This window comes from Equus quagga, chromosome 5 (assembly GCF_021613505.1).
Source record: "Equus quagga isolate Etosha38 chromosome 5, UCLA_HA_Equagga_1.0, whole genome shotgun sequence".
NCBI lineage: Eukaryota > Metazoa > Chordata > Mammalia > Perissodactyla > Equidae > Equus > Equus quagga.
The window spans coordinates 33,316,932-33,344,594 of NC_060271.1; the positions used below are offsets into that span (position 1 = coordinate 33,316,932).

The 27,663-nt window shown below is 38.2% G+C and overlaps 1 protein-coding gene across 15 annotated transcripts in view; it reads left to right on the forward strand.

The window, feature by feature from the left end:
- The window catches only part of EIF4G3 (eukaryotic translation initiation factor 4 gamma 3), a 314,955-nt gene that overhangs the window by 101,161 nt on the left and 186,131 nt on the right, over positions 1-27,663 (forward strand). For 12 of the 15 annotated variants that reach the window (XM_046660843.1, XM_046660844.1, XM_046660849.1 and 9 more), the window contains exon 3: positions 18,298-18,426. The exons of the other annotated variants lie outside the window; for them this stretch is intronic. In XM_046660843.1, the coding sequence (XP_046516799.1) occupies positions 18,298-18,426 (129 nt within the window). The remainder of the gene's footprint in view (positions 1-18,297; positions 18,427-27,663) is intronic. 15 annotated transcript variants of the gene reach the window in all.

A 27,663-nucleotide genomic window follows, 5' to 3' on the forward strand; every position in this document is an offset into this window, starting at 1 on the left:
CCCTTATTTATTTATTTATTTATTTATTTTTGAGGAAGATTAGCCCTGAGCCAGCATGGCATGCCAAGCAATGCCGTGTCCGCACCCGGGATCTGAACTGGTGAACCCTGGGCCACTGAGGAGCAGAACGTGCGAACTTAACTGCTGCACCATGGGGCCGGCCCCTGGGTCTTGTTTTTTAATCCATCCACCCGCTCTGTGTCTTTTGATTGGAGAATTCAGTCCATTCCCATTTAGAGTGATGATTGATATATGTGGGCTTAATACTACCGTTTTGTTTCTTGTTTTCCAGTTGTTCTATATTTTCATTGTTTCTTTTCCCTTGTATTTTTGACTCATTTCAGTTTCATGGTTTTCTCTGATGGTTTTCTCAGTTTCCTCTTTATTTATGATTTCTGTCTCTGCTCTGATTTTTTGTTTAGTGATTACCATGAGGTTAGCATAAAAGATCTCATAGATGGGACAGTCCGTTTTCTGATAGCCTCTTATCTCCTTTAGCCTAAGCATGTTTGGTCTCTTTTTTCTTCCCCTTCTGACTTACTGTTGTTACAAATTGTTGTTTTCTGTATTGTGAGTTTGTGATTAAATGTTCATAGTTATTTTTGATGTTTTTATTCCCTTTGTCTTTTATGTTATAATTGTTCACTAATCTTTTCTGATATAGAGCTACAATTTTCTGATTCTGTTTCTCTCCTTGACAAGGTTTATTAAAGCTTTGCTTTTTAGTTTCGCATGGGAGGGCTCCTTTCAACATTACTTGTGTGGCAGGCCTGGTGGCAGTGAGCTCCCTCAGCTTCTGTTTATCTGGGAAAGCTTATTTCTCCATCGTATCTGAAGGGTAGTTTCACTGGATAGAGTATTCTTGGGTGAAAGTTTTTGTTTGTCAACATTTTGAAGATATTCCAATCTCTCCTAGCCTGTAGAGTTTCTGCTGAGAAACCTGCTTAAAGCCTGATAGGGGTTCCTTTGTAGGTATTGTGCCTTGCTGCCCTTAATATTTTTTCTTTGTCATTGATTCTTGACAGTATTAATATTAAATGTGTTGGAGGAGATCTTTTTGCATTATGTAATCAGTAGTTCTGTTGGCTTCATGTACTTGTATGGCCAGTGTCTTACTCAGGTTTGGGAATCTCTCATCTGTTATTTCTTATCTTCTTTTTGGGGGCTTTGTGAGGAAGATTGGACCTGAGCTAACATCTGTTGCTAATCTTCCTGTTTTGTTTTGCTCCCCAAAGCTCCCCAATACATAGTTGTGTATCCTAGTTCCAGGTTCTTGTAGTTGTAGTATGTGGGACACCATCTCAGCATGGCTTGATGAGTGTTGCCAGGTCTGCACCCAGGATCCGAACCAGCAAACCCTGGATTGCCAAGTGTAGCGCGCAAACTTAACCACTTGGCAACAGGGCCGGCCCCTATTATTTCTTTGAACATGCCCTCTGCTCCTTTCTACCACTCTTTTCCCTATCGAATACATATAATTCTTATGTTGCTTTTCCTAATTGTCTGATATTTCTTGAAGAACTTCTTCCTTTTTAAAAAAATCTTAGTTCTCTGTCCTCCTCCACCTAAAGCATTTCTGTATTGTTATTTTCTAAATCACTAATTTTTCCCTCCTTAATGTCAGCTTTATTTTTTATGGATTCTAGGTTGTTTTTTATCTCATTAATTGTGTTCTCCATATTCAGAATTTCTTTGGTTTGTTTTCAGAGTTTCAGTGTCTTTGTTGAAGTATTCCTTCTGTTCATTAATTTTATTCCTCAGCTCATTGAACTGTCTTTCCGAGTTTTGGAGCTCAGGATTCGTTTCTGGAGACTTTTCATTTTCCTTCTGCTCTAAAATGTTAGTTTGATTCTTCATGGTATTTGATGAATTGATCCTTTGCCAGTACGTTTGTGGTGTTATCATGTTGTGGATTCCACCTGCCACTGCTGAGGAGAGGGGACGAGCTCTGTTTCCTGATCCTGCTCCGTCTGCTGAAAGTTGTGCTGGTAGGGCTTCTCTGTGTTTGTGTGCTGGCCACAGCAGCTTGGCAGGTCAAACACACATGTGGGACCTTTGTGCTCTGCCCATGGGTTGCTCTAGTGCAGGACTACTGTGCTGGCAGGGCACCAGCTGAGCTGGTGCACTAGGCCGGAGGGGATGACTGCTTTCTTTCACACACAGGGTGGCTCTGTGTTGGTGACTGTCTTGTCTGAGCTACTGCGTTTGGTGGGGGCTGGCGCTCTTTTGTGGGGTTGGGCTGTTCCACTCTTGGGGAGCATTCCCATAGGTGGGGCTTTTGTGGCATGGTTGGTGTTCCTGTGGTTTGGGGTACCACTCTGAAAGCGTTCGTGTCCAGGCCAGGCTGCCCCTGTCTCCTCTTACAGTTGTGCCAGCCACTGTGTGAGGACCCGTGACCTGGATCGCTGCTGCTGGGGATAGGGGTGGGGGGTGTTGTTCACCTAGTTCCACTGCTTCCTGGGGATCCAGTCCCCCCCATGTTCAGATGTGTGGCTACATAGATCTCTCACACATCATATTGTATTGTGTAGCAAATCCTCTGTTGGTTGATGAATGTCCATTTAGTTGTAACTTCGAGGGGAGAGACAAAGGGAACAACTCACTTCCCCATGATGCTGATATCACTCTCCTAATACTGGGTTTTAACCTAACAGTTGAAATATTTGTAAGCAGTTAAATGTTATAATGGCTACCATTTTTTGAACACTTTTTATAATCCAGGCATTAATGATGCATTTTATCTCATGTAGTGTGTTCAGTGAATCTGCAGCATAGTGCTTATTTTTCCCTTTTACAGCAGAAGAAACTGAATTTAAGTGATTCGCTTATGCATTTTCTGTGTTATGGAGTCAGAATTTAAACCCAGGTCTCTGACTGAAAAACCTGTGCTCTTTTGTTAATGCTGTTTGTCCTACTTATAAGATAACTCCAGTTACTTCACCCTGTGCTTGTGTTTCTTATTTCAAGCTTTTTGTCCATAAAGTGATGATCTTTGACTCATCCTCAGTATGGGAGCAGTTGTCTCATGTGACTTGGACCTATGCCAGAGAAACTTAATATTCTGGCTTTGATAATTTAATTGAACTTATGCTTCTTTATAGTTGAATACCAAGTTCAAAGTACTAATAACCTTGAAAGTGAAAACAGAATTCACTTACCTTGATCAGTTAGATAAATGGTTTTTTAGTAACTGAATGGGGGAAGAAAGTAAACTATAGGTTTAAAAGAAATCAACCTGTAAAATGGGAAATGACTAATACTATTGTAGTTGTTACATGTATACCAATAATTTCCCAACTCATATACAAACTTGTCCATGGTGGAAAGCTAAAAGCTTTGACAGCAGGCTTTTGAACATATAAAGGAGAACTTGAATGTCTCCATTAGAAGCCCTCACCCCTCAGTATGTTAGTTGTCATTTGTTCCTCTTCTGAGAACAGGGACAGCAGTGGCTTACAAAGTATGTGGTCCTTGAAAAAGTAAGGAGTTAATCTCTTTTCCTTTTTTTTTTTTTTTCTCATGAGGAAGATTAGCCCTGAGGTAACATCCACTGCCAATTCTCCTGTTTTTGCTTAGGAAGATTGGCCCTGAGTCTACATTTGTGCCTGTCCTTTTCTTTCTTTTTTTTTTTAAATTTTATTTTTTTCCTCACACCCCCCCCCGGTACATAGTTGTATATTCTTCATTGTGGGTCCTTCTAGTTGTGGCATGTGGGACGCTGCCTCAGCGTGGTTTGATGAGCAGTGCTATGTCCGTCCCCAGGATTCGAACCAACAAAACACTGGGCCGCCTGCAGTGTAGCACGCGAACTTAACCACTTGGCCACGGGGCCAGCCCCTGTGCCTGTCTTTTTCTATTTTATATGTGGGATGCCTACCACAGCATGGCTTGATAAGTGGTGTGTAAGTCTGCACCTGGGATCCAAACCTGCGAACTCCATGCTGCTGAAGCGGGGTCTGCGAACTTAACCACTATGCCACTGGCCCAGCCCCAGGAGTTAATTTCTTATGCTCCTGTAGAATGTGATTAGTTTTTATGTGTTAAGGTAGTTTTACTAAATGATTGGACTTAGTAGACTAGGTGCTCCCTTCCCCAAGGCAGTCATCCCTGATTGATTAAGGTTTTACTACTGAATCAGGAAAGGACCTTGGAATCTTAAGACAGTTCTTTGTGTTTCTATTAGCAATGACAGAAATAAAAATTTCTTGACTCTCTTGGTCTGCTCCCTAAACTGTAAGGCATACCTGGCCATCTGAGTTGTTCCTGGTGTTTATGAATTGATATTCTAAATCAATTTTACTGCCAAATAGCCGTATTATAAATAGTGAGATTTGGTGGAATTACCAATATAGTCTAATATTCATACTGAAACGTGTGAGTGGCCACTTCTCTGCAAGTGTTGTCATAAGTGCTCATCTTGTCCTGTCCCTGTCCATGAGGACTGCAAGGAGTCAAACACATAATTTGGATCACAGGGTGATTGCTCTGAGTGGCTTCAGGGGCAGGATCACAGGGTGATTGCTCTGAGTGGCTGCAGGGGCTGAGAGGGTGGCATATCTTCCCCTGCTACATCTTTGGCTTAAGTAGGATTTGAGAGGCCAGTCTGGAAACCTAACTGCCTAGTTCCAAATAGCAGATTGCTATAAAATTAATGTGTGCCTGCCAGAGAAAAATGAAACTCAGAAAAGTATAACAGGAAAAAAATGGCCCATGATCTTGCTATCAGAAGGATCATGCCCCTCAGTTTGATATGTGTCTTGCAGTTGTTTTGTTCTTCATTAAAAAAAATGCATTTGAAATCAGTGTACCACAATTTCATATCCTTCTTTCTTTACTTAAAATTATAAGCAACTTCTCATTAAAAAAATGTTTTCCTAAATATGTTTTAAAGGTGTAGTTACCCATTTCCCAAGGGGTTATATATTTTTTACTGTTATTAATGTAATGTTCAAACAGCTGACTCATAGCTTTAATTTTTTCTTACTAAACAATACCAATTAATACAAAACATCAGAAAATAAAATTAGGAAACTATGAATATCAACTATTATCTTATTTCCTTGAGAAGCACCTATATGTAGAGAGAGTTATTTTAGATGCTTTTTATCTTTATAGACATATGTAAAATATACACATATGACTTTGTTATACACATAACTTTTTATAGAAACTTTTGTTCGTACTTGTAGTACTGCTTCTAAGTTGCATTTTTGTCTTAGCATATCATGCATATCTTTTCATGTGTGTATAGAATTATACATCATTTTAGTGGCACGACTTGTGTCATTAAATATAAAACTACAGCTTCATAAGGTTTTTTACAATGTTGGGAAGAAAGCACTTTTATAGGTGATGCTTGTAAATAAGTGTTCCTTTTGTACTCTGATTTATATAGCTAGTCATCTATTGTTGGACATTTGGGTTATTTGTGTATTCTTGCTTTTGTAAATAATACTGTGATGAACATCCTTGCATATTGACCTTGGTAATTTCTTTATGATGATGCTTAAGTAGCTGATTAACATTTATCCACATATTTAATAAAAACAGAGCAATGGAATACATATGGTTTTAAAAAAGCAAATAATACAGAAGGATTTATAATGAAAAGAAACAACCCCTTGCCTAGTCTTCACCCTCCAGTCCAGCCTTACAGAGGCAGCTGCTTTTAAGTATTTTGCTTTTAGTTCCTCTGGCATTTTTTCTGTATCTCTAAATAATACGGTTTTTCTTCCATTGTTTGCTTTGTCATTATCCATTGAATCCTTGCTTGGTCAGTATTCTTAGTTTTCTAACAACTAACTAATAAGCAAATTTTTAGAACATACAGTTTGGATATTTGGTGAAAATCGTATTCTAAAGTGAAACAGAACGTTGTTATTTTGTTTCTAAATCCTGTTCATTGTTAACTCTTGCTTTTTGATCTCTTACTCTTTTTTGTCTGATCTTTTTCTGATATCACCTGTAAGAGAATTTATATTGTCAAGTCTTATGTTGAAAGAGAATGATAATCTCCATGAAATTTTAATTTTAAGAAGATTCGCCCTAAGCTAACATGTATTACCAATCTTCCCCTATTTGCTTGAGGAAGAATGTCACTGAGCTAACGTCTGTGCTAATCTTCTTCTATTTGTGTGATGTCCCCACAGTGTGACTTGATATGCAGTGTGTAGGTGTGCACCGGGATCTGAACGCACAAACCCCAGGCTGGCAAAGTGGAGCGTGCGAACCCAATTGCTATGCTGCCGGCCCGTCTATGAATATTTTTTGTGAGATTCTCAGCAGCTCCCATGTGGCCTCTGAATTAAACAGACTAGATCTTAGGGAAACCATCTCTGTATCTAATCTAAATATATAGAGTTTTAGATGTGGTGTCAGTTTTGTGTCTCTGGATTTTCTCCTTTGTATTCTCTTAACTTGAATTATATTAAGAATACAGAGAATCTAGTTCTAAAGAGTGTGATCATCCCTTTTGGAACCAGTGATCATTTTTTTAAGCAAACTTTATCACAGGATATAAGAATTTATTTTATTATACAGTCAGCGAATTAGTCCTTTTTTCACTAGCCAGTGATTGAGTGTTACATGTTCATTTTATTTAATTTGTTTTTGATGGTTGTTTCATGATCAGCTCTTAGTTCTGCTGTACTTTTTGCTGTTTTGTTTTTATAGGCATATCAACAAAGCAGATATAAGTGAATTAAAGAACGCTGTTACCTCATGTATATCCCTCAGCTGATAAAATCCCTTTGCTGTTACACCTAAGCTAAACTGAACCAAAGCTCATTTAGTTCTTCTTAATTTAATATTTTTGTATTCTAAAAATAATCATTGATCTTGCACATATGTAATACAAACTTGTGTACTCCATGCTTACAGGTAGCCTAGACACCATATTAAATTGTATATCTAAAATATAATTTGTGTGTTTTTATACAGGTCTTCATGAACCTAATGTATAATTTGTGGGTAGAAATACTAGTAGCTTCCAATGTTTGTGTATCAAGCACCATTTTAGGTACTCTCCAGAAGTTATCTTTAATATTCATTACAGCTCTGTAAGATTTTCTTACTTTACAAGATAGGAAAGTGAAACTCTTGAGTCATTTGCCCATGGTAACACAGTTATTAAAGGATAGAGCTGAAATTAGGTATGGTCGTGTCTTCTTCTATGTTATTTTCAGTGCTTCAGCTTCCACCATTGGGAGAAGAATAGAAACAACCAGTATGCTAATAACTAAGACATATTGATCATACAGTTTGCTATTGTGTCAGCAAAGCCAGTGACTTGAAGTTCAGGTTAGGTGAGTAGGATAAAATACTTCTAGGTCTGCTATATCTTTTGCTGCATTCAGATGTGAATATTCATAGGTTTCCTATTGATTACTTTAGTTGTTGTGATGTGTTGCAGGTAGAAACCATAAGTCATCTCTTAAGCCCTTGATTGAGGTTATTGTTAATCCTCAAATTGGTTCTTTTAAAGTAGCTTGTTTTCTCAGCTCTAGCTTCCTTCTGTCTGTCTTTCTCCTTCTCTCTCCTTTTTGAGATAAAATTTAAGTATCATATAACTCACCCATTTATAACGTACAATTCAGTGGATTTTAGCGTATTCAGAGTTGCACGGCCATCACCACAATTAATTTTAGGACATTTTCATTACCCTAAAAAGAAGCCCCGTGTCCCTTATTAGCCTATCACTCCCCAGCACCCCTGGCCCTAGGCAAACACTGATGTACTTTCTGTCTCTAATTGCTTTACCTTTTCTGGACATTTCATATAAATGGAGTCATACAATATCTGGTCCTTTGTGATGATTTATTTGTCTTAGAATAGTTTTTATTGTTGAATAATATTTATTGTATGGTTATAGCATGTTTTATTTATCACTTTATCGGTTGATAGACATTTGAGTTATTTCCACTTTGTAGCTATTATGAATAATGCTTCTATGTACATGCATATACAAATTTTTTTGTGGACATTCTATTGTCTCTCTTATCCTTACAAAATATAAACGAGGTAAGATTGCATCCCTCTTTAAAAATTTTAGTGGCTTTTCTTTGCTGAGAGCCAAAAATTAAAATATTAGCAAGGAATATGTAGTTTTTCACAGTCTGGCTATAATCAGACTACAGTTGTACCGGCCTCATTGCTTTCCACTTAACTCTTCCTCCCCAACCCTTTCCAAAGAGAGCCCCTTAACCTGTTTGCAGAACATATTTGACCTTCTTACCTCTGTACCCATTAATTTTCTTTTCAAAATACTCTCTCTAATCCTGGGTCTGAACTGAAGCTTTTTACTTCTCAAGGTACAACTCACATGCCACCAAACCTTTCTCAGACCTAGTTATGTCTGGCTTTCAGCAATACTTTAAATATATGTCCTGTAGCATTTATCACATGATTTGTTTCTTTATTTTCCTGTGATTTCCTTTCTCTTGGAGCTCCTTAAGGGAAGGGTCTGTTTTATCTATATAGCTTAATACAGTGTGCCTGACAGAGCATTGATGCTTGGTCAGTGTTGACTATATCACAGAGGAGGTGAAATTAGGAATCATACCAAATTGGTTTTTCTGTTATCACTCTGTGATCTTTCCTGTCTTTATATTCTGTGCTAACATCAGCAGACCCATTATTAAAAAAAAAAATCTTAGTCATATGTCAATTATACCTCAATTAAAAAAAAAAAGAATTAACCAACCTAAAAAGAATCTGTTGTTGTGTCATCTTCTGTGGTGCTACTAGGACCATATTGATCCTAGGACTGCTGAAATTAGATGGATTTTCCTTCAGTCACTTTTTGCTGTTCCAGTTCTGACTTTGACTTAATTTTAGTTTAGGACATAACTGATTTATTCTATGACAATCTTCTTTTTTCTTTTAGAATTGTAAGCAGAGAAATAAACCATATTAATTCCATAAAGAGAGTGAGCATAGCCTTGAGTATGCAGTAACTAACATTGACCAAATTGATCCAGAAATAAATTTTAACGTTGGTTCTCCCTGCCCCCCACCAATTTATAAATTTCAGCCTTTTTCATGTTTTCATTTGCTAGTTTTGATAATTAGCTTAGAGACTACCTGGAACTTTGATAATGAACCTTCCTCTAAATTTATCCTTTCTAGTCCTGACTCCTCTTCCAACCTTAGATTCATATATTCAACTGGCTATTATCAATTTCATTTGGTTGTCTAATAGGCATCTAAAACTTTACTTTTGATTAACCCTTACCTAAATCTGTTCTCCCTCTAATCCTCTCTATCACACAGTAATACCTCCAGCCACCTAATCTTTCAAGCCGTAAACTTAAAAACCATCTCTAATTTCCATAACAGTTTTCACTTTTAAATATACTATATAATTTATTTAATTATTATATGTTTTATCCTTATCTTATTTTCTTTGGCTAGAATGCAAATTCCATGAAGGGCAAGAATTTTTGTTTTTTTGCTGAGGTAGGTTAGCCCTGGGCTAACATCTGTACCAGTCTTCCTCTGTTTTTCATGTGGGACAACAGCTTGGCTTGATGAGCAGTGTGGAGGTCCACGCCCAGGATCCAAACCTGTGAACCTGGGCCACCAAAGTGGAGTGCATGGAACTTAACCACTACCCCCTGAGGCTGACCTTGAAGGGCAGGAATTTTAATCTCTTATTCACTCATGCATCCTGTGCACCTGTAGCAATGTGTAGCAGAAAATTCGTTCTCGATAAATGTATGTGGAACCACTCAGTCCTCATGCCTTTCTGTCCCTTCTCTTCAGTCAAATCAATACCAGCTTGTGTTGGCTTGGCCTCTAACATAGAACCCAAGTTGCTCCACTTCTTTTCATCTTCATTAACTACTGTTCTAAGCCACCATTAGTTTTGCCTGGCTTATTGTGATAGGTTTTAACTACTCTCTTTCCATTCTTGCATTTTTCAGTTCTTTCTTGCAGAACAGCCAAAATGATCTTTGGAAAAGATCACTCTGATCATGCTCCTGCTTAAAACTTCCAATAGCTTTCCGCTTCTCTTTACCATGCCTACAAGCCATTAAGTAACACTCCCTCTGCTGCTGTCTGTTTTTAGCCTCCTGGTGTACCATCTCCCCGCCACCCCCGCCCCCCTGCAGCACTTTGGTCACTCCTATTCCTTGACCTTGTCAGGACCTCAGGGTCTTACAGCTGTTGTTTTCTCTGCCGTGTAAGGTTTTTTCCCTAGTTTTTGGCCTAACTACAAAACATATCACCACAAACTTAACAGCTTAAAATAGCACACATTTATTATCATACAGTTTCTGTGGGTCTGGGCAGTGGTTAGCAGGGTGCTCTACTCAGGACCATGCTGCCCTTAAGGTATTATCAAGGGGTATAATCTCATGTAAGGCTTGGGGTTCATTCCATGCTCATTGGGATTGTTGGAAGAATTCATTTCCTTGTGGTTGTAGGACTGAAGTCGCTGTTTTCTTGTTGGCTAGAGGTTGCTTTCAGCTCCTGGAGGCCATGTTTAGGTCCTTGCTATGTTGCCCTCTCACAACATGGAAGTCTGCTTAGTCTTCAAGAACAGTGGGAGAGCATCTCTCTGATTTTTCATTGTGTTTTAAAGAGTTTACCTCGTAAGTTCAGATCCACCCAGGATAATCTGTCTCTTGATGAACTCCAAGTCAACTGTTTAATTACCCAATCACAGGAGTGATATCCCGTCATATTCATTGGTCCTACTCATTCTTTTTGTTTTTGAAATTGATTTTCTTTCTTTCCTTTTTTGTTTTTTTTAAAGATTGGCACCTGAGCTAACAACTGTTGCCAATCTTCTTTTTTTTCCTTTCTGCTTTTTTTCTCCCTAAATCCCCCCAGTACATGGTTGTACCTTTTAGTTGTGGGTCCTTCTAGTTGTGGCACGTGGGGTGCCACCTCAGTGTGGCCTGATGAGTGGTGCCATGTCCACGCCCAGGATCCGAACCGGTGAATCCCTGAGCTGCCACAGTGGAGCATGCGAACGTAACCACTGGGCCACAGGGCTGCCCCGGTCCTACTCATTCTTAATGGGAAGGAATTATACATGGTGTGTACACCTGATACAGAAATATTGACAGCCATCTTAGAATTCTGATTACAGCAGTTTGCCCTCTGGTCCCGAAGGATTCACATATGGTACACTCTTTGTTACTAACATATTTGAAGGACAGGAGTTTTTTTTCTGTTTTTATTTTTTGGAAGATTAGCCCTGAGCTAACATCTGCTGCCAATCCCCCTCTTTTTGCTGAGGAAGACTGGCCCTGAGCTAACGTTCGTGCCCATCTTCCTCTACTTTATATGTGGGACGCCTACCACAGCATGGCTTGCCAAGTGGTGCCATGTCCGCACCTGGGATCTGAACCGGTGAACCCCGGGCCACTGAAGTGGAACGTGCGTGCTTAACTGCTGCACCACTGGGCCAGCCCCAGTTTTTTTTCTGGTTTTTATATCATGTTGCTAGCATTGTTATTGATCCATGATAGGCACTCAAAATGTTGATGATTTATAAAACAGTTAAAATTTTTCTTTCTCTTCTTTCTATTGCCAATTAGTAAATAAGAAAAGAAACTGCTCAGAATTGAACCCAGTGCTAAGAGTCTATGGTAGAACTGTCCGTGATAGCATTTGTTTGCTTGAGTATTTAAGTATTACTCCAATTATATGAAATTGCCTTTTTTTTTTTTAACAAAAAACACTTGAATATCTGGATTTCATGTGATTCAACCTAGTGTAGATAAGAGTAGAGCAAAGAGGAAAGTCATTTACTTTCTTTCTTTTTCTTAGTGGTGGGTAGGGATTGGCAGTGATAATGTCAGAGTATTTGAAAAATGTCATGATACTAAATTTTCTAGTATTTACTGTAGTGCTCCTTTTTAGTAGGGTAGGCCAGCTTTTATTTATTTCCCAATATCTGTAAGAAATAAATATCTGTAGATATTGGGAAATAAATGGTCAGAAGTAAGAATGAGGATGATACAAAAAGCTAGTCAAGGGTGACAACTTTGCTTACCCATTCAGCTGCTAGAGGATCATAGAGTATTGAAATTATCCATGTAAGAAAACCTTTGGAATCTTTCCAATCTACCCCAAATTGAACTTATTCATTTTCATGTGGGAGTTGCAGCTGGTGGAATGTTTTTAGATGATTTCACTGAATAAACTTTATCTTGGAATAAAAAAGTAAGGGATAGCTTCTCAGACATAAATCATGTGCCTTTTTTACCTTTATGTAACTCATTTTTTGTTGAAAACATTAATATTACTTGATAGGAATCCTGGAGTTTTCCTTTGTAATCCTTTTAGTAAAGATTTAGTTACTTTCTGTTTTTAAGTACTGTTTTAATTGCATATATTGGATATATGCACTAAATGAAAATGTTGTACTTTATATATGTGTGTGTATGATATTTAACAATATATCTGTATTCAGCTGAAGCCTATTTGTCTAGAATCCAGTCACAAGTCTATGTATAAGTACCTCCGTAAAAGAGAGAGTTTATATTTGATGATGATTGTGGGGTGCCCCTAGAGCTAGATTCACACAGTGGCTGCCTGTGTACTTACTCTGTAGATTTGCTTTCTTTGGCTTGTGCGCTGTTTTGGAAGTCAGGAAGATTTCATGTAAAAATCCATATTTTTGGTTTCTTTGGAAAACTTGCAAGACGTAGATAGCACTACTTTTCTGGAGGTTTTGAATAATGGCAGCACTTGGCTACAGCTGAGTCCTTGAACATCTCCTGCCCTCTCGGGAGGCGGGCTCCTCTTCACTTCTCCACAGTCCCTACTCCCTGTTGCTTGCATCGGGCCAGTTTTTTCCCACATATTCCCTGTGTGGTATTTTCGTTGCTTTGGAGTCATGAAAGAATGATCATGTTCAGGAAACGTTAATGTTTTCTATGTTTTTATTATTATTATTTGAAAATTGTAGTTTATGTATGATAGCTCTTTTTTTTTTTTAAAGATTTTATTTTTCCTTTTTCTCCCAAGGCCCCCCAGTACATAGTTGTGTATTTTTAGTTGTATGTCCTTCTAGTTGTGGCATGTGGGCTGCCACCTCAGCATGGCCTGATGAGCGGTGCCATGTCCGTGCTCAGGATCCGAGCCAGCGAAACCCTGGGTCACTGAAGCGGAGTGCGTGAACTTAACCACTTGGCCATGGGGCTGGCTTCCTATGTATGATAGCTCTTAATTGGTCAGAATATTTTATCAAATAAGATAATTCAGTGCTAAATAAATAAACTTTATACCTACTGACCAGTCTTAGTTTGCATGATCTTTATGGTTTACTTTTAAATTTCCAAAAGATCCTCCAAGTTGTATAGGTTGCCAGCCACCAAATATGATTTATTTTATAGGAGATTATTTTTAGGTAGAAATCTTGGGTGAAAATTCACTAGCTAGTTGAAATTTTCACTAAGTCAAAATTTTAGAGGTTTTCTCTCTTGTGGCAGTATTTATTTTTGTTTCATAGTCTTTCTACTTTGTAGAATAACAGTGTAACTAATACCAGTGTAACTAGTGTTTTTACCCCAAGTTTGCTTATTTTTGTCTCCAATCTTTTTAGGGAGTGGAAGATGATTTTTATTTTGTTTGTAGTCTTACCATCCATTTATGCACTTTAAAACTAATATAGTCATGTTTTGCCTGTTTTGGAACTTTTTTGGAATCATGCTGTGTGTATTCTCCTGTGTTGTCTTTCACTCAGTATCATTTATGCGAGTCATCTGAGTTGTGGTGTGTTGCTCTAGTTTTTCATTTGATTTCTTTGTAGGAAAATATTTCATTATTGATCCATTCTCCTGTTAATGAAGAATTGTGTTATTTCCAATTTCTGGTTACTAAGAACAATACAAGTATGAACATTTTTGTCCATGTACCTTGGTGCCCATTTTCCTGTTTCTTTTTTTTTTTTAAGATTGTCACCTGAGCTAACAGTTGTTGCCAATCTTTCTTTTTCTTTTCTGCTTTTTCTCCCCAAATCTCCCCATACATAGTTGTATATCTTAGTTGCGGGTCCGTCTAGTTGTGGCATGTGGGACGCTGCCTCAACGTGGCCTGACGAGTGGTGCCATGTCCATGACCAGGATCCAACCAGCGAAACCCCAGGCCGCTGAAGCAGAGCGTGCAAACTGAACCAGTTGGCCACAGGGCTGGGCCCCCCATTTTCCTGTTTCTCGTAGATGTATCCCAAGGAATAGAAGAGCCGGGTCATAGGGTGTGTCTGTTTTCAAGGCTACTTACTAGCAAATTCTTTCCCAAAGTGGTTGTACCAATTTACATTTCCACCAGTAGGTAAATGAAAATACTACAAGCTCTACATTATTGCCAATGAGAAAACATAATATCTATAAAAAATAAAGTTTCTTGGGCATATTACCTTTTAAACTTAAATATAACAGACACACACACACACTCCAAGAAAGAGTTGGTTAATTTTGCTTAGGATTAACATTTATATAAGAGACAAATACCATTTTAGCTTTGGAGTTGGTTAAGTTGTTGCCATAGTTACCTATTTTATACGTCTGCTTCCTGCCTCCATAATTGAGATGGTAGTGATATCTTCGAGATAATGGGAAAACGTGTTTTTTTCTTTATATGAAAACTTCTTGCCACTGCCTTCGAAGGGCGTGGATTACAACAGTATGATCTAAAATGGGAGAAACTTTAGCCAGATATTAGAAGATTCAATAATCATTAGTTTAGGAATATTTTGAAAGATGTATTCAAAGTTTTGTGAACTTTGATTTTTATCCCCAACAACTTCATTAGCCCTTGTGCCCTTTCCTTGGGATAGGGTTGTGTTAACTACTTACAGTTTGTATAATTTCTAATTGAAGATGATATACTTCTTTCCCTGGCAAAAGATATTAAGCTGTGTTATACACTAAAAGCAAACATGTAGTTTGTGATGCAGTGTGACACTATAATAGACATTTTTTTAAATTAAATAGAGCACAGTGAAGGTCAGAGATTTATTGTATTTAGTGGATTGTTTCTAGAAAGAATTTTTTAGAATGACATTCTCCTAGCTTTTCTATTACTTTGATACAAATTTGTTTTCTTTGGCTTGTTTTTATTAGTAGAAACCCTCAGATTTGGGAGGGAATGCGCTGCTAGACTATATAACACCACAGGATCCCTGCAGTGGGGCATAGCTGGTAGGAACAACAGAGGGTGCACACCTCTGGGATATTTGCCTGGGAATGTTGTTTTTCTTTGCTGCTTCCTTTACAGAAATTTTTAATGTAGCAATAGTGTAGTAGTTTTGGCTTTGGCAAAATAACCTTCTCTCTTTCTCACAAACATTTGTTTTTTACGGAGTGATAACAGTATTTTTAAAATGTGCACTCAAGCAGTTTTGAGAGAAAAATGAACCAAGTAAACACTGATCTGCATCTGAAGTCATTGACGAATTCTTTTGGTCTTTGTCAGATATAGAAGAATTTCTTTACAGTTCTAGAGAGTGTATTTTTTTCTTTTTTATTCCCGATTATTTTACATATTCATTTCTGTTGATAGCACTCCACATCTGTATATGTCTGATGTCTTTAGTCCAATTATGTTACTTTATTTTTCCATTATTTGCTGTTTCTACTTTTTTTGCTGTCATGTATAGTGCTGTTGGATATATCTTCAAGTTACTAATTTTTGAGGTAAGAGTATTTCTTTAGGATATGTATCCCAAAATGGAATCATTTTTGGGTATGGGTTTAAGGCAATTGTAACTCATTTCTCTATAGTTCTGGGGACCTGGTGAATCCATTCACGGTATCTACCTATGTCGTGTTTCCTTCGATCCCTGCCATTACTGGGTTGAAGTTTTAAAAATTTTACTTTTGTTATTAGTAACATGGGTATAGTAATATATTTTGATATTTATTCTTGTTCGGTAGCAGTTTGTTTTACGTTTTTTCATACTATGGTTTATTGTCCTGGGTGCATTTAATCTTTGGTCGTTTTATCAGAATGAATCAGAGAATTGCCCCAACGTGGATTTTGCATAGCTAACTTCTTTGCTTTCACTTTATTTCATTGTGCAAATTTCTTATCTAATGTTAAAAATTTGTATCCATTTTGATGTTTTACTGCAGCAAAATATCAAAATAATTTATTCTGAAACGTGAAATAAGAGTATAAATTTATAAAGCCTTATTGGTGAGAATTTTGCTTGTAAAAACTCTTCATTTCTGGTTATTAGTTTTCTAAAGTAGGTGTTTAGCAATTTAATTTTTATCCTTTGCAAAATTTTCCTGATGAGACTTAATAAATGCTGTAACATTTCATGGTAAACCTCATGCTCTTATAAATGTAATTTTCACTCAAAATTGGAAACAGCTTTTTGTGAAAAGCATGAAGCTATTAAAAAAGCAATAGAAATTAAATACAATTAATTTAAGTCTTAAACTTTGGTCACATTTTAGCATCATTCATTCTCTTTTAGCCTGTAAACTTTTGACTTTGGTTAGTTCTCCATGGTTCCATTTTATTTCAGCATTGGGGTCAGGTAGCCAAGCCTGTAGGTGTTTATGTCTTTTAGATGGACATAAGGGATTTGAAGGTTAGGGTACCAAGGAGTAGACTTTCTTCAGAGCTTCTGACTGATTGAGGGAATTCCAGGAGAATCTAATGTCATTTGGAGACCACTTTTCTTAATACTTGGGCAGAGACTTTGACTCTGATAGAATTCAGAGGATCTCAGAACTTAGATGGGGCCTGGCCAGTGGCGTAGTGGTTAAGTTTGTGTGCTCCTCTTCGGCGGCTTGGGGTTCGCCGGTTCAGATCCTGGGCGTGGACCTACACACTGCTCATCAAACCATGCTGTGGTGGCATCCCACATGGAGAAACTAGAATGACTTGCAACAAGTATATACAACTATGTACTATGGGGAGGGGGAAAAAAAAGAGGAAGATTGGCAACAGATCTTAGCTCAGGCCCAGTCTTCCTCACCAAAAAAAAAAAAAAGAGAGAGAGAGAGAACCCCACCCTAAGGAGAATGGATTCTTTAATATTAGATGACTGCAGAATTGACCCCCCATTAATAGAGGTTTGCAGACTGACAGTACTGGTCTGGGATAGACTGTGATAGAGAGCTGCTGGCTAGGGTTGATTGCTGGACTCTAGAAAGGGGCCTAAGTGATGTGATTTCATATCTGTCAAAGGCTGATGGGCAGTGTATTGCCAGCAGAAGGTGGGGAAATGTAATTTTTGTTTACACAAAAATATGCTCATTATTTTTCTGTTGTACAAGTTCATTACTTGAACTATATTGGAAAATAAAAATGAGGAAAAAAGGAAATACCTGTAATGCTCCTTACAGATCTTTTTTTGTTTGTTTTTAATTTTTTTTAAAGATTGGCACCTGAGCTAACATCTGTTGGCAATCTTCTTCTTCTTTTTTCTCTTCTTCTCCCCAAAGACCCCCAGTACATAGTTGTATATTCCAGTTGTGAGTGCCTCTGGTTGCGCCATGTGGGCCGCCGCCTCAGCATGGCCTGATGAGTGGTGCCGGGTCTGTGCCCAGGATCTGAGCTGGCAAAACCCTGGACCGCCGGAGTGGACCACACGAACTTAACCACTCAGCCACGGGGCCGGCACCCTTACAGATCTTTTTAATATGATATATTATATTTGTATGTGTATATGCATGTTCTATGTATGGGCACACATATGTAGACGGGTATGCATATAGAAATATATATACATATGTGCATGTATATTTAGATGTACTTTTTTAAAAACTAAAATGAGATTATACTCTATAAGTAACTTGCTCTGTTTCTGGTTCAGGTTTATTGAGATATAATTTACATACCGTAAAATTTACCTTTTTTAGTGTATAATTCTGTGAGTTTTGACAAACACATCAAGACATGTCATCTCCCCCACTGCAGTCAAGATGCAGGACAGTTATGTTGTCCTCCAACATCTCCTTGTGCTTGTTGTATAGTCATCCTCTTCCCTTTGCAATCATTTATCTCTTTTTTGTTCCTTTTACAAAATGTCATGTAAATGGCATTGTACAGTATGTAGTTTCAAGTCTGACTTTCATCTAGCATATGTTTTTCTTTATGGGTTTTGGTTTTAGATTATGCTTCAATAATCTTTTACCAAATTGATGAAATGTTCATTTTTTTCTAAGAATTTCATTACTTCATTCTTGAAAATATAAGCCTTTAGTCTGGCACTTATTATAAATGGTGAGATGGAGAATCCAATTTTTAAAAATTAGCTAGTTGAGCTATATTAAGATTGAGTTATTAATATAATACTCTTATTAAATATTGATTTCCTCACAGGTAACACAAGTAGCAAGACAGCCGGGACCCCCGACCCCTTCCCCTTATTCAGCACATGAAATAAACAAGGGGCATCCAAATCTTGCGGCAACGCCCCCGGGACATGCATCGTCCCCTGGACTCTCTCAAGTAAGAAAAACTCATTTTTCAAAAGAAATTTCTATGTAAAAGCAGCATTTCTGTTTTTCTAAAGCTAACTTTTAAGCAGTAACATACAACGTTGCTTGAAGATTAATTTCTGTTTTGTCTTTGCATATTTTTAGACACATGTCCCATAATATTGGCTACTAACAATTTGATACATTTCATTATGGAGTCATTCAAAATGAACTTCCAGTGATATTTAGTTTTCCTTTTTGTTGTTTTAGAAAATAGAGAATGATTCTAAAGTCCATTAAAAACCCCACTTGGGGCCGGCCACGTGGCCGAGTGGTTAAGTTCCTCCACTCCACTTCAGCGGCCCAAGGTTTCGCCAGTTCGGATCCTGGGTGAGGACATGGCACAGCTCATCAAGCCATGCTGAGGCGGCGTCCCACATGCCACAATTAGAAGGACCCACAACTAAAAATATACAACCATGTACCGGGGGGCTTTGGGGAGAAAAAGGAAAAAAAAAAAAACCACAAAGCACTTACTTGCTCTTTAATGCATAATCTGCTAGTCTCCCTCTCCCTTTTTGGTAGAGTGTTGGTGGTTATCTTCTACTTTTGTAAAAATTGTGGGTGTCTTTCCTTCTTAAGTAATTTTAGTGGGCTTTTTTGTTTGTTGGTTTGGTTTTTGACTCCTAAATAGATTACTGGAATTTGTTAGGCTTAAAATTTTGTTGAACTGTTAAAGAGTAGTGAACTGCTTAGTGTATTTCTAATTAACAGGCACAACAGACATTGAAACAATCTTTTAAGAAGGTGTCACTATAGGTCTTCTGTATTTTAAGCCATTTCCCAAGATACCGCCAGCTTGCACTAGTCCACTATCACATGCTTATTTGAGTTTCCTTGTGATGAAGAGAGGGCTAGAGTTATGAAGTCTCTTATTGGAATGTGGAGAGAGTCAAGCCAATAACCTTCACCCGTGCTGTTTGAGATTGTCAGTATTTACACATAAGAACTGCTCCTTTTACTAGTGAAGATTGATTTTATAACTGTTTTCAATTTTGGCTTCCATATTTTATGCCTTTTAGAGCTTGAGTAATAAGAATGATAAGGAGTTACTTACTAAAAATGCTAAAAGCTAGTGATTATGTTAGGGGCTGATTGATAGTTTAGCCTACAGAATGTTTGGAGAAGGATTGTAAAGCTTGCCAAACCATGATTGAAATAGCCCTATTAAGGAAGATGTAAATTAATTTGGACTTCGTGCTATGCTTAAACTTGGTCTAAATCATTCCTATTTGTTTGAGTTTTAAAACTAAAACATGTCAAAATCATTTCTTAATTGTTTAAAATGAAGTTCTTGTGTTGGTTTTCATGGCACTGAACAGAATCATCCAAGCTATTAATAAGGTAGATTGATCTGACTCTAATCAGGAGAGAAAAACTGTTTAGTAATTTGAATAGGGGAAGTTTAATGTAAAGGCTTATTAAGTATAACGGGATTGGAGTAATGAAGGATTGCCTAATAAGGAAGAGAACTCTAAAGAATATAAAAATAGCAAACATGAGGAGTAGCTGCTTCTCCTGTCTTTGAGATAGGGTACCCATGGAAGAGTCATCTTCTCCAGGGCTATCAGAGAATGCATGGCCGTGGCTCACCTAATGGTAGAGAAGTCATGTAGTGTCATACCAGTGGAACATGCTAGAAGTCCTTCCTGTGGAACTTGCTGGAAATTCGCTCTGTGAGACAGTGTGGAAAGCTGGCTTCTCTCGCATCGATCTCCTTTAGCAAAGAGCTATTGCAGTTCACAGTGGCTAGAGGCTCCTCACAGCATCTGTTTACCATAGACATCTCAAATAACCTTGGGTCTGCTGGATCCTAGGTCCCATGTGATAGAGCAGCTTGCTCTGCAACCTGAACTTGCTTCAGAGCCTTCTTTTGTTCTGTTCCTCACTCACTTTTTTTCCAAACTCAAATTTGGAAACCTCCTAGGTGGCTCTGTAGGTTGGTCGAGGTGTAGGACACTCAAATGTAGTCTATGTTGCCTGCAAAATCCAAAAAAAGGCGTACGAAACCTTGTGCCTCCTTATTTCATGGTAGTTAGTGTTAAGTAAGAGACTGCTCTGCCCACCCTGGGCACAGATCCAGATCTTATTGGACAGGGCATGCTGTGGCTTGCTGAGGGGTAGAGAAGTTGCTGTGGTGTCACATCAGTGGAACATACTGGAAATCTACCTTCTGCAACTTGCCAGAATTGTGCTTTCACAGGGAAGTTTCTTAGAGGAGGCATTCTGCTGCAGAATTGCCTGCAAGGGCACCAGGGGCAGCTCTTGGCCACTGGGTACTGCTGGCTGCTGTGCATTGCAGCAGAAACCTGGCACTGAAGAAGCTATGCAGTGTTTGGCAGCAGAGCGCGGAAGAAGCCAGATTCTATAGGAGCTACCTCTACTGCAGTGCAAGCCCAGAGGAGCCAAGAAGCTAAACCCTTTCCTCCTGCACTGTCTGCACAGTGCCCTCCACTGACGAAGCTTAACGTTGTGCCAGCTGAAATGGAAAAACATTTAAAGAGCCCAGATCCATTTTCACTGTACAGGCAAACAAGGCGAATTTTGAGTTGAAAGACAGGCAACCTATAACTGGCACATAAGGGAGAAAACTTAGTTTTCCATTTCAAATTTATACTGTTTCAAATTGTGATTTGACCCAAGAGGTTGTCCCAAAGCACTTAAGTTTTCTGAAAGACAAGGCTGCTTGCAAATGCGTAGTTTGTATTGAAGGAAGGCTGAAAGGATGATCTCGCAGTCGTCTCAGTTGTTGAACCCACAGATGCCTTTCTGTATGTCATTTTATTAGTTGCCTTTTGATGTCAGGGTACATGAATCCCGGGATGAAGTGTCACCAAATATTTGCTTTTCTTTGTGGTCTCTTTTGCTACCATTTTGTCTGATCTGATGGATGAACCCAGTACGTCACACCTGGTTCACTGCTCCATTCCCCCCCCCCCCCCCCGCATTTCCCACAGAGGCAGGCTTGTATGGATTCATTTGTCTCCTAACCACATCTTAACGTCTGTTGATAGAGTGAGGAAGTTTTTCTAAATTGACATACCTGGGAAAATGAGGAGTTTTATGGGAAACTCAGTCTCCTTAGGTTAAACACTTGATACATTTGTGGATCATAATGGAAAGCAGAGCTTTGTTTTTTTTTTGTTTTTTTTTTTTTTTTAAGGATTTGCCCCTGGGCTGACAACTGTTGCCCATCTTTTTTTTTTTTTTCTTCTTTTATTCCCAAACCCCGCCCCCCCCCCCCCCCCCCGGTGCATAGTTGTATATCTTAGTTGCAGGTCCTTCTAGTTGTGGGATGTGGGATGCCGCCTCAACGTGGCCTGATGAGCGGTGCCATGTCCGCGCCCAGGCTCCGAACCCTGGGCCCCCGCAGCGGAGCGCACGAACTTAACCACTCGGCCTCAGAGCCGGCCCCGCAGAGCTTTCAAAATAGAGGAAAAAGGCTTGGAGTCAAATAGACTTAGGTTCTGGGGCGTGGTCTGTCACTTTCTGGTTACGTGATGTTGGGGAAATTATTTAATATCTCTAGAACTTGGTTTCTTCATTTGCTATATGGGGGAGAATTAGAATTCTACCACCCTTTAAGGAGGGTTGTTATGAAGGTTATATAAAATCCTGCCTCAGAATAGGACATGCTAGATGCTTTCAGTATGTGCCATTTATTATTTTCATGCCTGTCAGACTTGGTTCTCCTCAGGATTTGTGTGTGTGTGTGTGTGTAACTCATCTAATTTAGCAACCTGTCTGGTATTGATGTGAAACTCTGAAGCTCTCCCCAGGAGTTTGAGCTGTTGTCCAGGTTTTGCTTATTGTAGGTTTTTGCTTTTCCCTTGTATGAGGATGAAAATAGCGGCCAGCCTTGCTCATTTTCTTTTGGCAGTAGTGTGGTTTATTCTTTTGCACTATTAGACTCAAATAAACTGAAGATAAGATTAAAGAAACCTTTTTATCAACAGCCCTTTTTGATGTGACAGTTTCCCTTTCTTCTGTGAATCAGATCTTTTTGTCCCAAGTAGCTACCTGTGTCTGTGATTTGACACTAAATGAATCTATTAGGTTCTAAGTGAAAGCAGCTAAGCTGAAGAAAAGTGAATTTTCATAGCTTTGAAACATAGAAGAGGGAAAATGTAGAAAATTGCTCCCAGTCTCTTCCTTACATCATCAGTGGCAGCCTCTTCACTTCTTTCCCTTCAAGATAGGATTTTATACACATGTGTAACACGATCATACACGTGTGCACATGGCAAATTTTAAGGCTTTGTGTACGTTTTCCTTTGTTACATGTCTTCTAGATCTTTCTGCCCTCTCCCTTCTGGAAGTTTTGTTTAGTCAAAGTAAAAAACTTTTTACTATTAACGCCATTAGAGATTAATCGTTAAAATGACATTTCCAAACTGTGGTAAATTTGTGAGAGAGAGAGTCTTTTTAGGTGTGGATTCTTTTCAGTTGCTTTGAAATGACAGCATTTGTACAGTCTCTAAACCCAGAATGTCCTTACTCTGGAAAAGGTAAAGACTTTGGAATTTAAAAGTATCTTTTCTGGCAGATTTTGTTAGCGCTTATGAGCAAGTTCCTTACCTGCTACACAAGAGGGGCCAAATAACGGGAATGCCAGGCTTATAGCAGGGCAAGCGTTTTTATTTCGGATGATATCAGCCGGGAGATGAGAGTGAGCCCTCAAATTTGTTTCATTTTGCCTCGTCTCCCCAAAAGATGGGAGGCGAGGGGTTTTAAGGGTTTGTGAGGAATGTGGCTTGTAGGGGGCGGGCAGTGGCCTTGGTGGTTCAGCCTTGGGAGGCTGCTTGCAGCGAGGAGGAGGAGGTGATAAGGAATCCAAGTGGGTGACCTTGGCTGTTGGTCTCCATGGATAGTGGATTCTGGAGCTTGGGAGCCAGGGAGTAAGCAGGGAATGAAAGTTTTGGTTTTAACTCCATATATGCTGGGTTTAGTGTACGGGAACTGATAATCAGGGCTGACATGAATTTCAAAGTAGAGAAAGGCACTTTCCTGGGAGTCAAGAGACCTGGGTTACAGTCCCAACCCTGCCTGTAACTATTTCAAGTTTGACCCAGTGGAAGTTCCTATTAATGCTCAGTTTTCCTCTTTATAGGCAAGAGCCTTGTATTAGATGAGATCTGAATTCCGTTTAAGATCTCCATGGGTTTTGGAAACTACTTCAGAGAGCCAGTTGTTATTATGGAAATTTTTTGAATTCTCAATTTCAGATTTAAAATTAAGCAAACTTTGCATTGTTTCATTTTGTATTTTTTTAAATACCAGAAGTTTGTTACTGGAATTATCTTAAATTACTTATGTTAAGCAAAACGAAAATGTTTCCTCCTTACTGCTTAATTGCTGGTACATTTGCTTTAACTTAATTAATTTTCAAAATGAGGAGACCAAACTGGCACTGATTACCAGGTTCAATATCTGGACCTTTTCTTTTTTCTCTTGGTGTCAATGTCTAGACTCCTAAAATATGTTCACAGTGATCAGTGAGAAGACATGATCAGAATAGTACCAAAGAATTGGAGTAATAGTTTTCTGCATGCTGCTCCTGGAAATCTCGTTTTGTTTCTCTTTTTTCTGAGAGATCAACTGAGTCATGTTATGTAGTGGACTGAGATGGTGATGGAATATGATCCTCCATGTAGATTCTTTATTGTCTGCGGAAATACTGAGCAGAGGAGTTCTTCACGGAGGAATAGTGATTGATCATGACATTTATTGTGACACTATAACTTTTGATAGTAAAGGATGAGTTTCAAATGACTCATGATACCTACTTTTCACTTTATCCAACACCCAGACTTCATTTTGCTTTCAGAGGTCTTGTTTTACTAGAGAAAAATTCTCAGTGTTGCCTCTCAGTTGTTGGTTGACCGATTGTTTCAGGCTTTGTAAACTGCTTTCTTTATTCATATGATAAATAGTGATTTTATTTACTGCATGCAAGTTTTTATACTTTTTTACTTTTGGCTTTCATGAAGAAAGTAAATTAAGTTTGACAACTCTGACAATCAGCTTTGCTAAACCAGGCTAAAGTAGAGGAAAGTTTGAAAGTTTTTCACATTTCATTGTTGACATAGATGAGTATAGAATTTTCTTAAAAAAAGAAAGCAAAGCAAAATTTATCATTTTTATACTCCCTTTCTCCCCCAGGGAACGCCTTGTGGCTGTATAAGCAGGCTTTGAGGTGATGTTTGGAATGTGTGGATGTCTGAGTGATATTTGGAAGCTGCGTTCATGCATGGCACATGGGGGGTTGATGTGGGCTTGGAAACTTGAAGTACTGACTGTGTTGAGTTGGTCCTGGTGGTCCCAAATCCTCTGTTTTGTTTTGTTTTTTTCCAGTTCATAATATACATACATACTTAAAAATTTTCACCTTGTTGAAAATTTCTTCAACAGATACTGTCATTAAACACTTTATAAATTAACATGCCTTTGCAAATATCATTAGTATAAAAGTAAGTCATAAAGGCCTATAAAATACCTAGATCATTTATGTATGTAGTTTCATCCAATATATGCTAAATAATTGTGGTAAGCTCTTTCCTCTAATTGTTAAGATTTATTTTAATGTAGTCATATTTGATTAGAGAATTTCAGCTCTTGTTATTTTTTGTTTTTATTAACAAAAACAGTCACAACCATATTTATAAAGTAGGACTTCACTAAATGTTTTCCTGTTAGGTGAATTTCATCTTTTATACAGTCTTATAACTTACCATGAAAAATGCCTAATTTTTATATGCTTGTTTGAGTATGCCTTCCTTTCCATTGCATGTAGCTAGAAAAAAATCCCATTGATTTTCTTTCAGAATTTCTGTGGTTACTTTTTAACTGTTGCTGCAAGAATGATAGTTAAGTGCAATTATTGTTCAGACTTTCCTCACCTTAAACCCCAGGTTTTAGATTGCGTTTGGCGAATCTAGAAGACTAGAACTCACATTTTGAAATATCTAAGTATGAAGAGTGAGGGTTTTAAAAATCAATCCTACGTTAATTCAACAGTGTTTCAGAAAGCCAAAGAATTTTGTAAGAACCAATTAGGAAGAAATGATTGTGATTTCTCAAATTTCTTTTGTTGTATTTGATACACGCTCAGTATTTTGTTGATGATGTTTTTCATTTTCATCTAAACTCAGAGGGAAAAGGGTTTAGGATTTTCTCCCTCTTAGATTTGAAGAGTTGTTTCCTCTGGACACATCCTGGGAAGCTCTTCTTGATTTCTCTGGCTACCACTCGTGATGTAATAAAGAAAATGAAAAGCAGAGAACACACACACCATGTAGCTTTCTGGTAATTTTAAATTCTGTCAGTGAATAGTGAAGGAGAGGTTGAGTTATATCTAAAGCTCGTAACATATTTAAAGCAAGTAAAATCAATTAACTATAAACAATGAATATTATAGAGTGACATATAGAATTACTGTTTTGAAGATAAAATGTTATAATTTACTTACCAAACCAAACTTTTGTTCTCAATGCATATATTTATTTACTGTTCCTTTTTCTCAAATGTTTAGTCACACTGATAGTTCGGTAACAGGAAGAGCTAAATCTGATTCTAAACTTTTCATTGATTGATAGACTTTTTTTTCTTTGTGAGGAATGATAAACTCTCAAACTATCTGAATTCTCTCTCTTTTGTATGATCTTTTCTGTCTGCCCAGTATTTTGTTCCATAGGTACCTAAGTAGGTGATATGTAGAAGAAAGAAATCATGCTGCCAGTATTTTGTTACACTTCACGGGCAAAATAAATCTTCTTTTTTAAGTTCCCTACCAGTGGTCCTCCATGTTCGGGTACTACACTGTATTCGTCAAGACTGTTTATTACTTCAAATCTTATTGTTCTTCATCACCACTAAAATTGCTCATCTTCTTTTACAGTTCAGTTCCAAAATTTTGACCTGCCTGTTTAGTACGGCTGACAACATGACATCCTAATTAGTTTAGCAGTGCAACTGTTAAAAGTTTTGTCAGGGAAAAAATAGAAACCATACTAAATATTTCAAATAGAGGAGATTTAATATATGAATTTGTTATAGTAACTAATTGATTATCAAGGGGATGCTGAGGTAATCCAGAGATTAATAACTGCAGGAAGCAGCTAACATCCTTAGAGCTGAGAGAATGAGAGAGAAAATGGTGGTGGTGTCAGAACCTAGGAGCTTGGAGGAAGGGTCCTTTAGGACTCACACTTCTGAGAAATGAGTTACTGCAGGTTGGTTTTGGATGTCAGAAACTCAGTAGGTAAGAGAGTGAGGTGAGGCTGGTACTTTGAATATCAAGTGTGTATGCCTGTCTGCTTCTGGCATCTCTAAATGGCTTTGAGAGGCTGGGGATCTGACAGGAGGTGAAAGCACCCTCCCACTTACAGGGTGAGTTAGAGCTGAAAGACAGTATGTAAGTAACTGGCACAAACCATGGCAAGAGGATGTATAATTTCCTTATTAGTAAAGAATAAGATGGGACCAGTAAACCCCAATGAATTATTTCTTTTTCTTTTGGTGAGGACAATTGGCTCTGAGCGAACATCTGTGCCAGTCTTCCTCTATTTTATATGTGGGATGCTGCCATAGCATGGCTTAATGAGTGATGGATAGGCCCGCGCCTGGGATCCAAACCTTCAAACCCTGGGTTGCTGAAGTGGAGCGAGAACTTAACCACTATGCCACTGGGCCGGCCCCAACCCCAATAAATTCAACAAAACATGGAAAAAAGGGGGTAATACAAAGTAAATATGATGAAATAGAAGGACTGTGGAGCATGTTGGTAACTGTAATATGAAGTTAAATTCTCCTATTAAATAGTGACTCAAATTGGTCAAAAGCCAAAATCTAGGTATGTGAGTTTAAATATGACATGGAAAGATTGAAAACAAAAGTGTGGAAACCTTAACAGAAAAATCCTGATAAAAAGAAAGCAGGTATAAATAGCCTTTAGATGTCAACGTAGAATTCAAGGCAAAAAGCCATATGGGAGAGAGAAAGAATTCCTACCATAAAAGATTTAATTTCTAGAAGTTCTAATAGCATAAACTCTATTTACTTAATAATTGGGTTGGGATATATCTATAAAGTAAATGTAAAAGAAATTGAAATTGGGGCCAGCCTCGATGGCCTAGTGGTTAAAGTTTAGTGCATGCTGCTTTGGCAGCCTGGGTTTGGTTCCTGAGTGTGGAACCACACCACTAGTCTC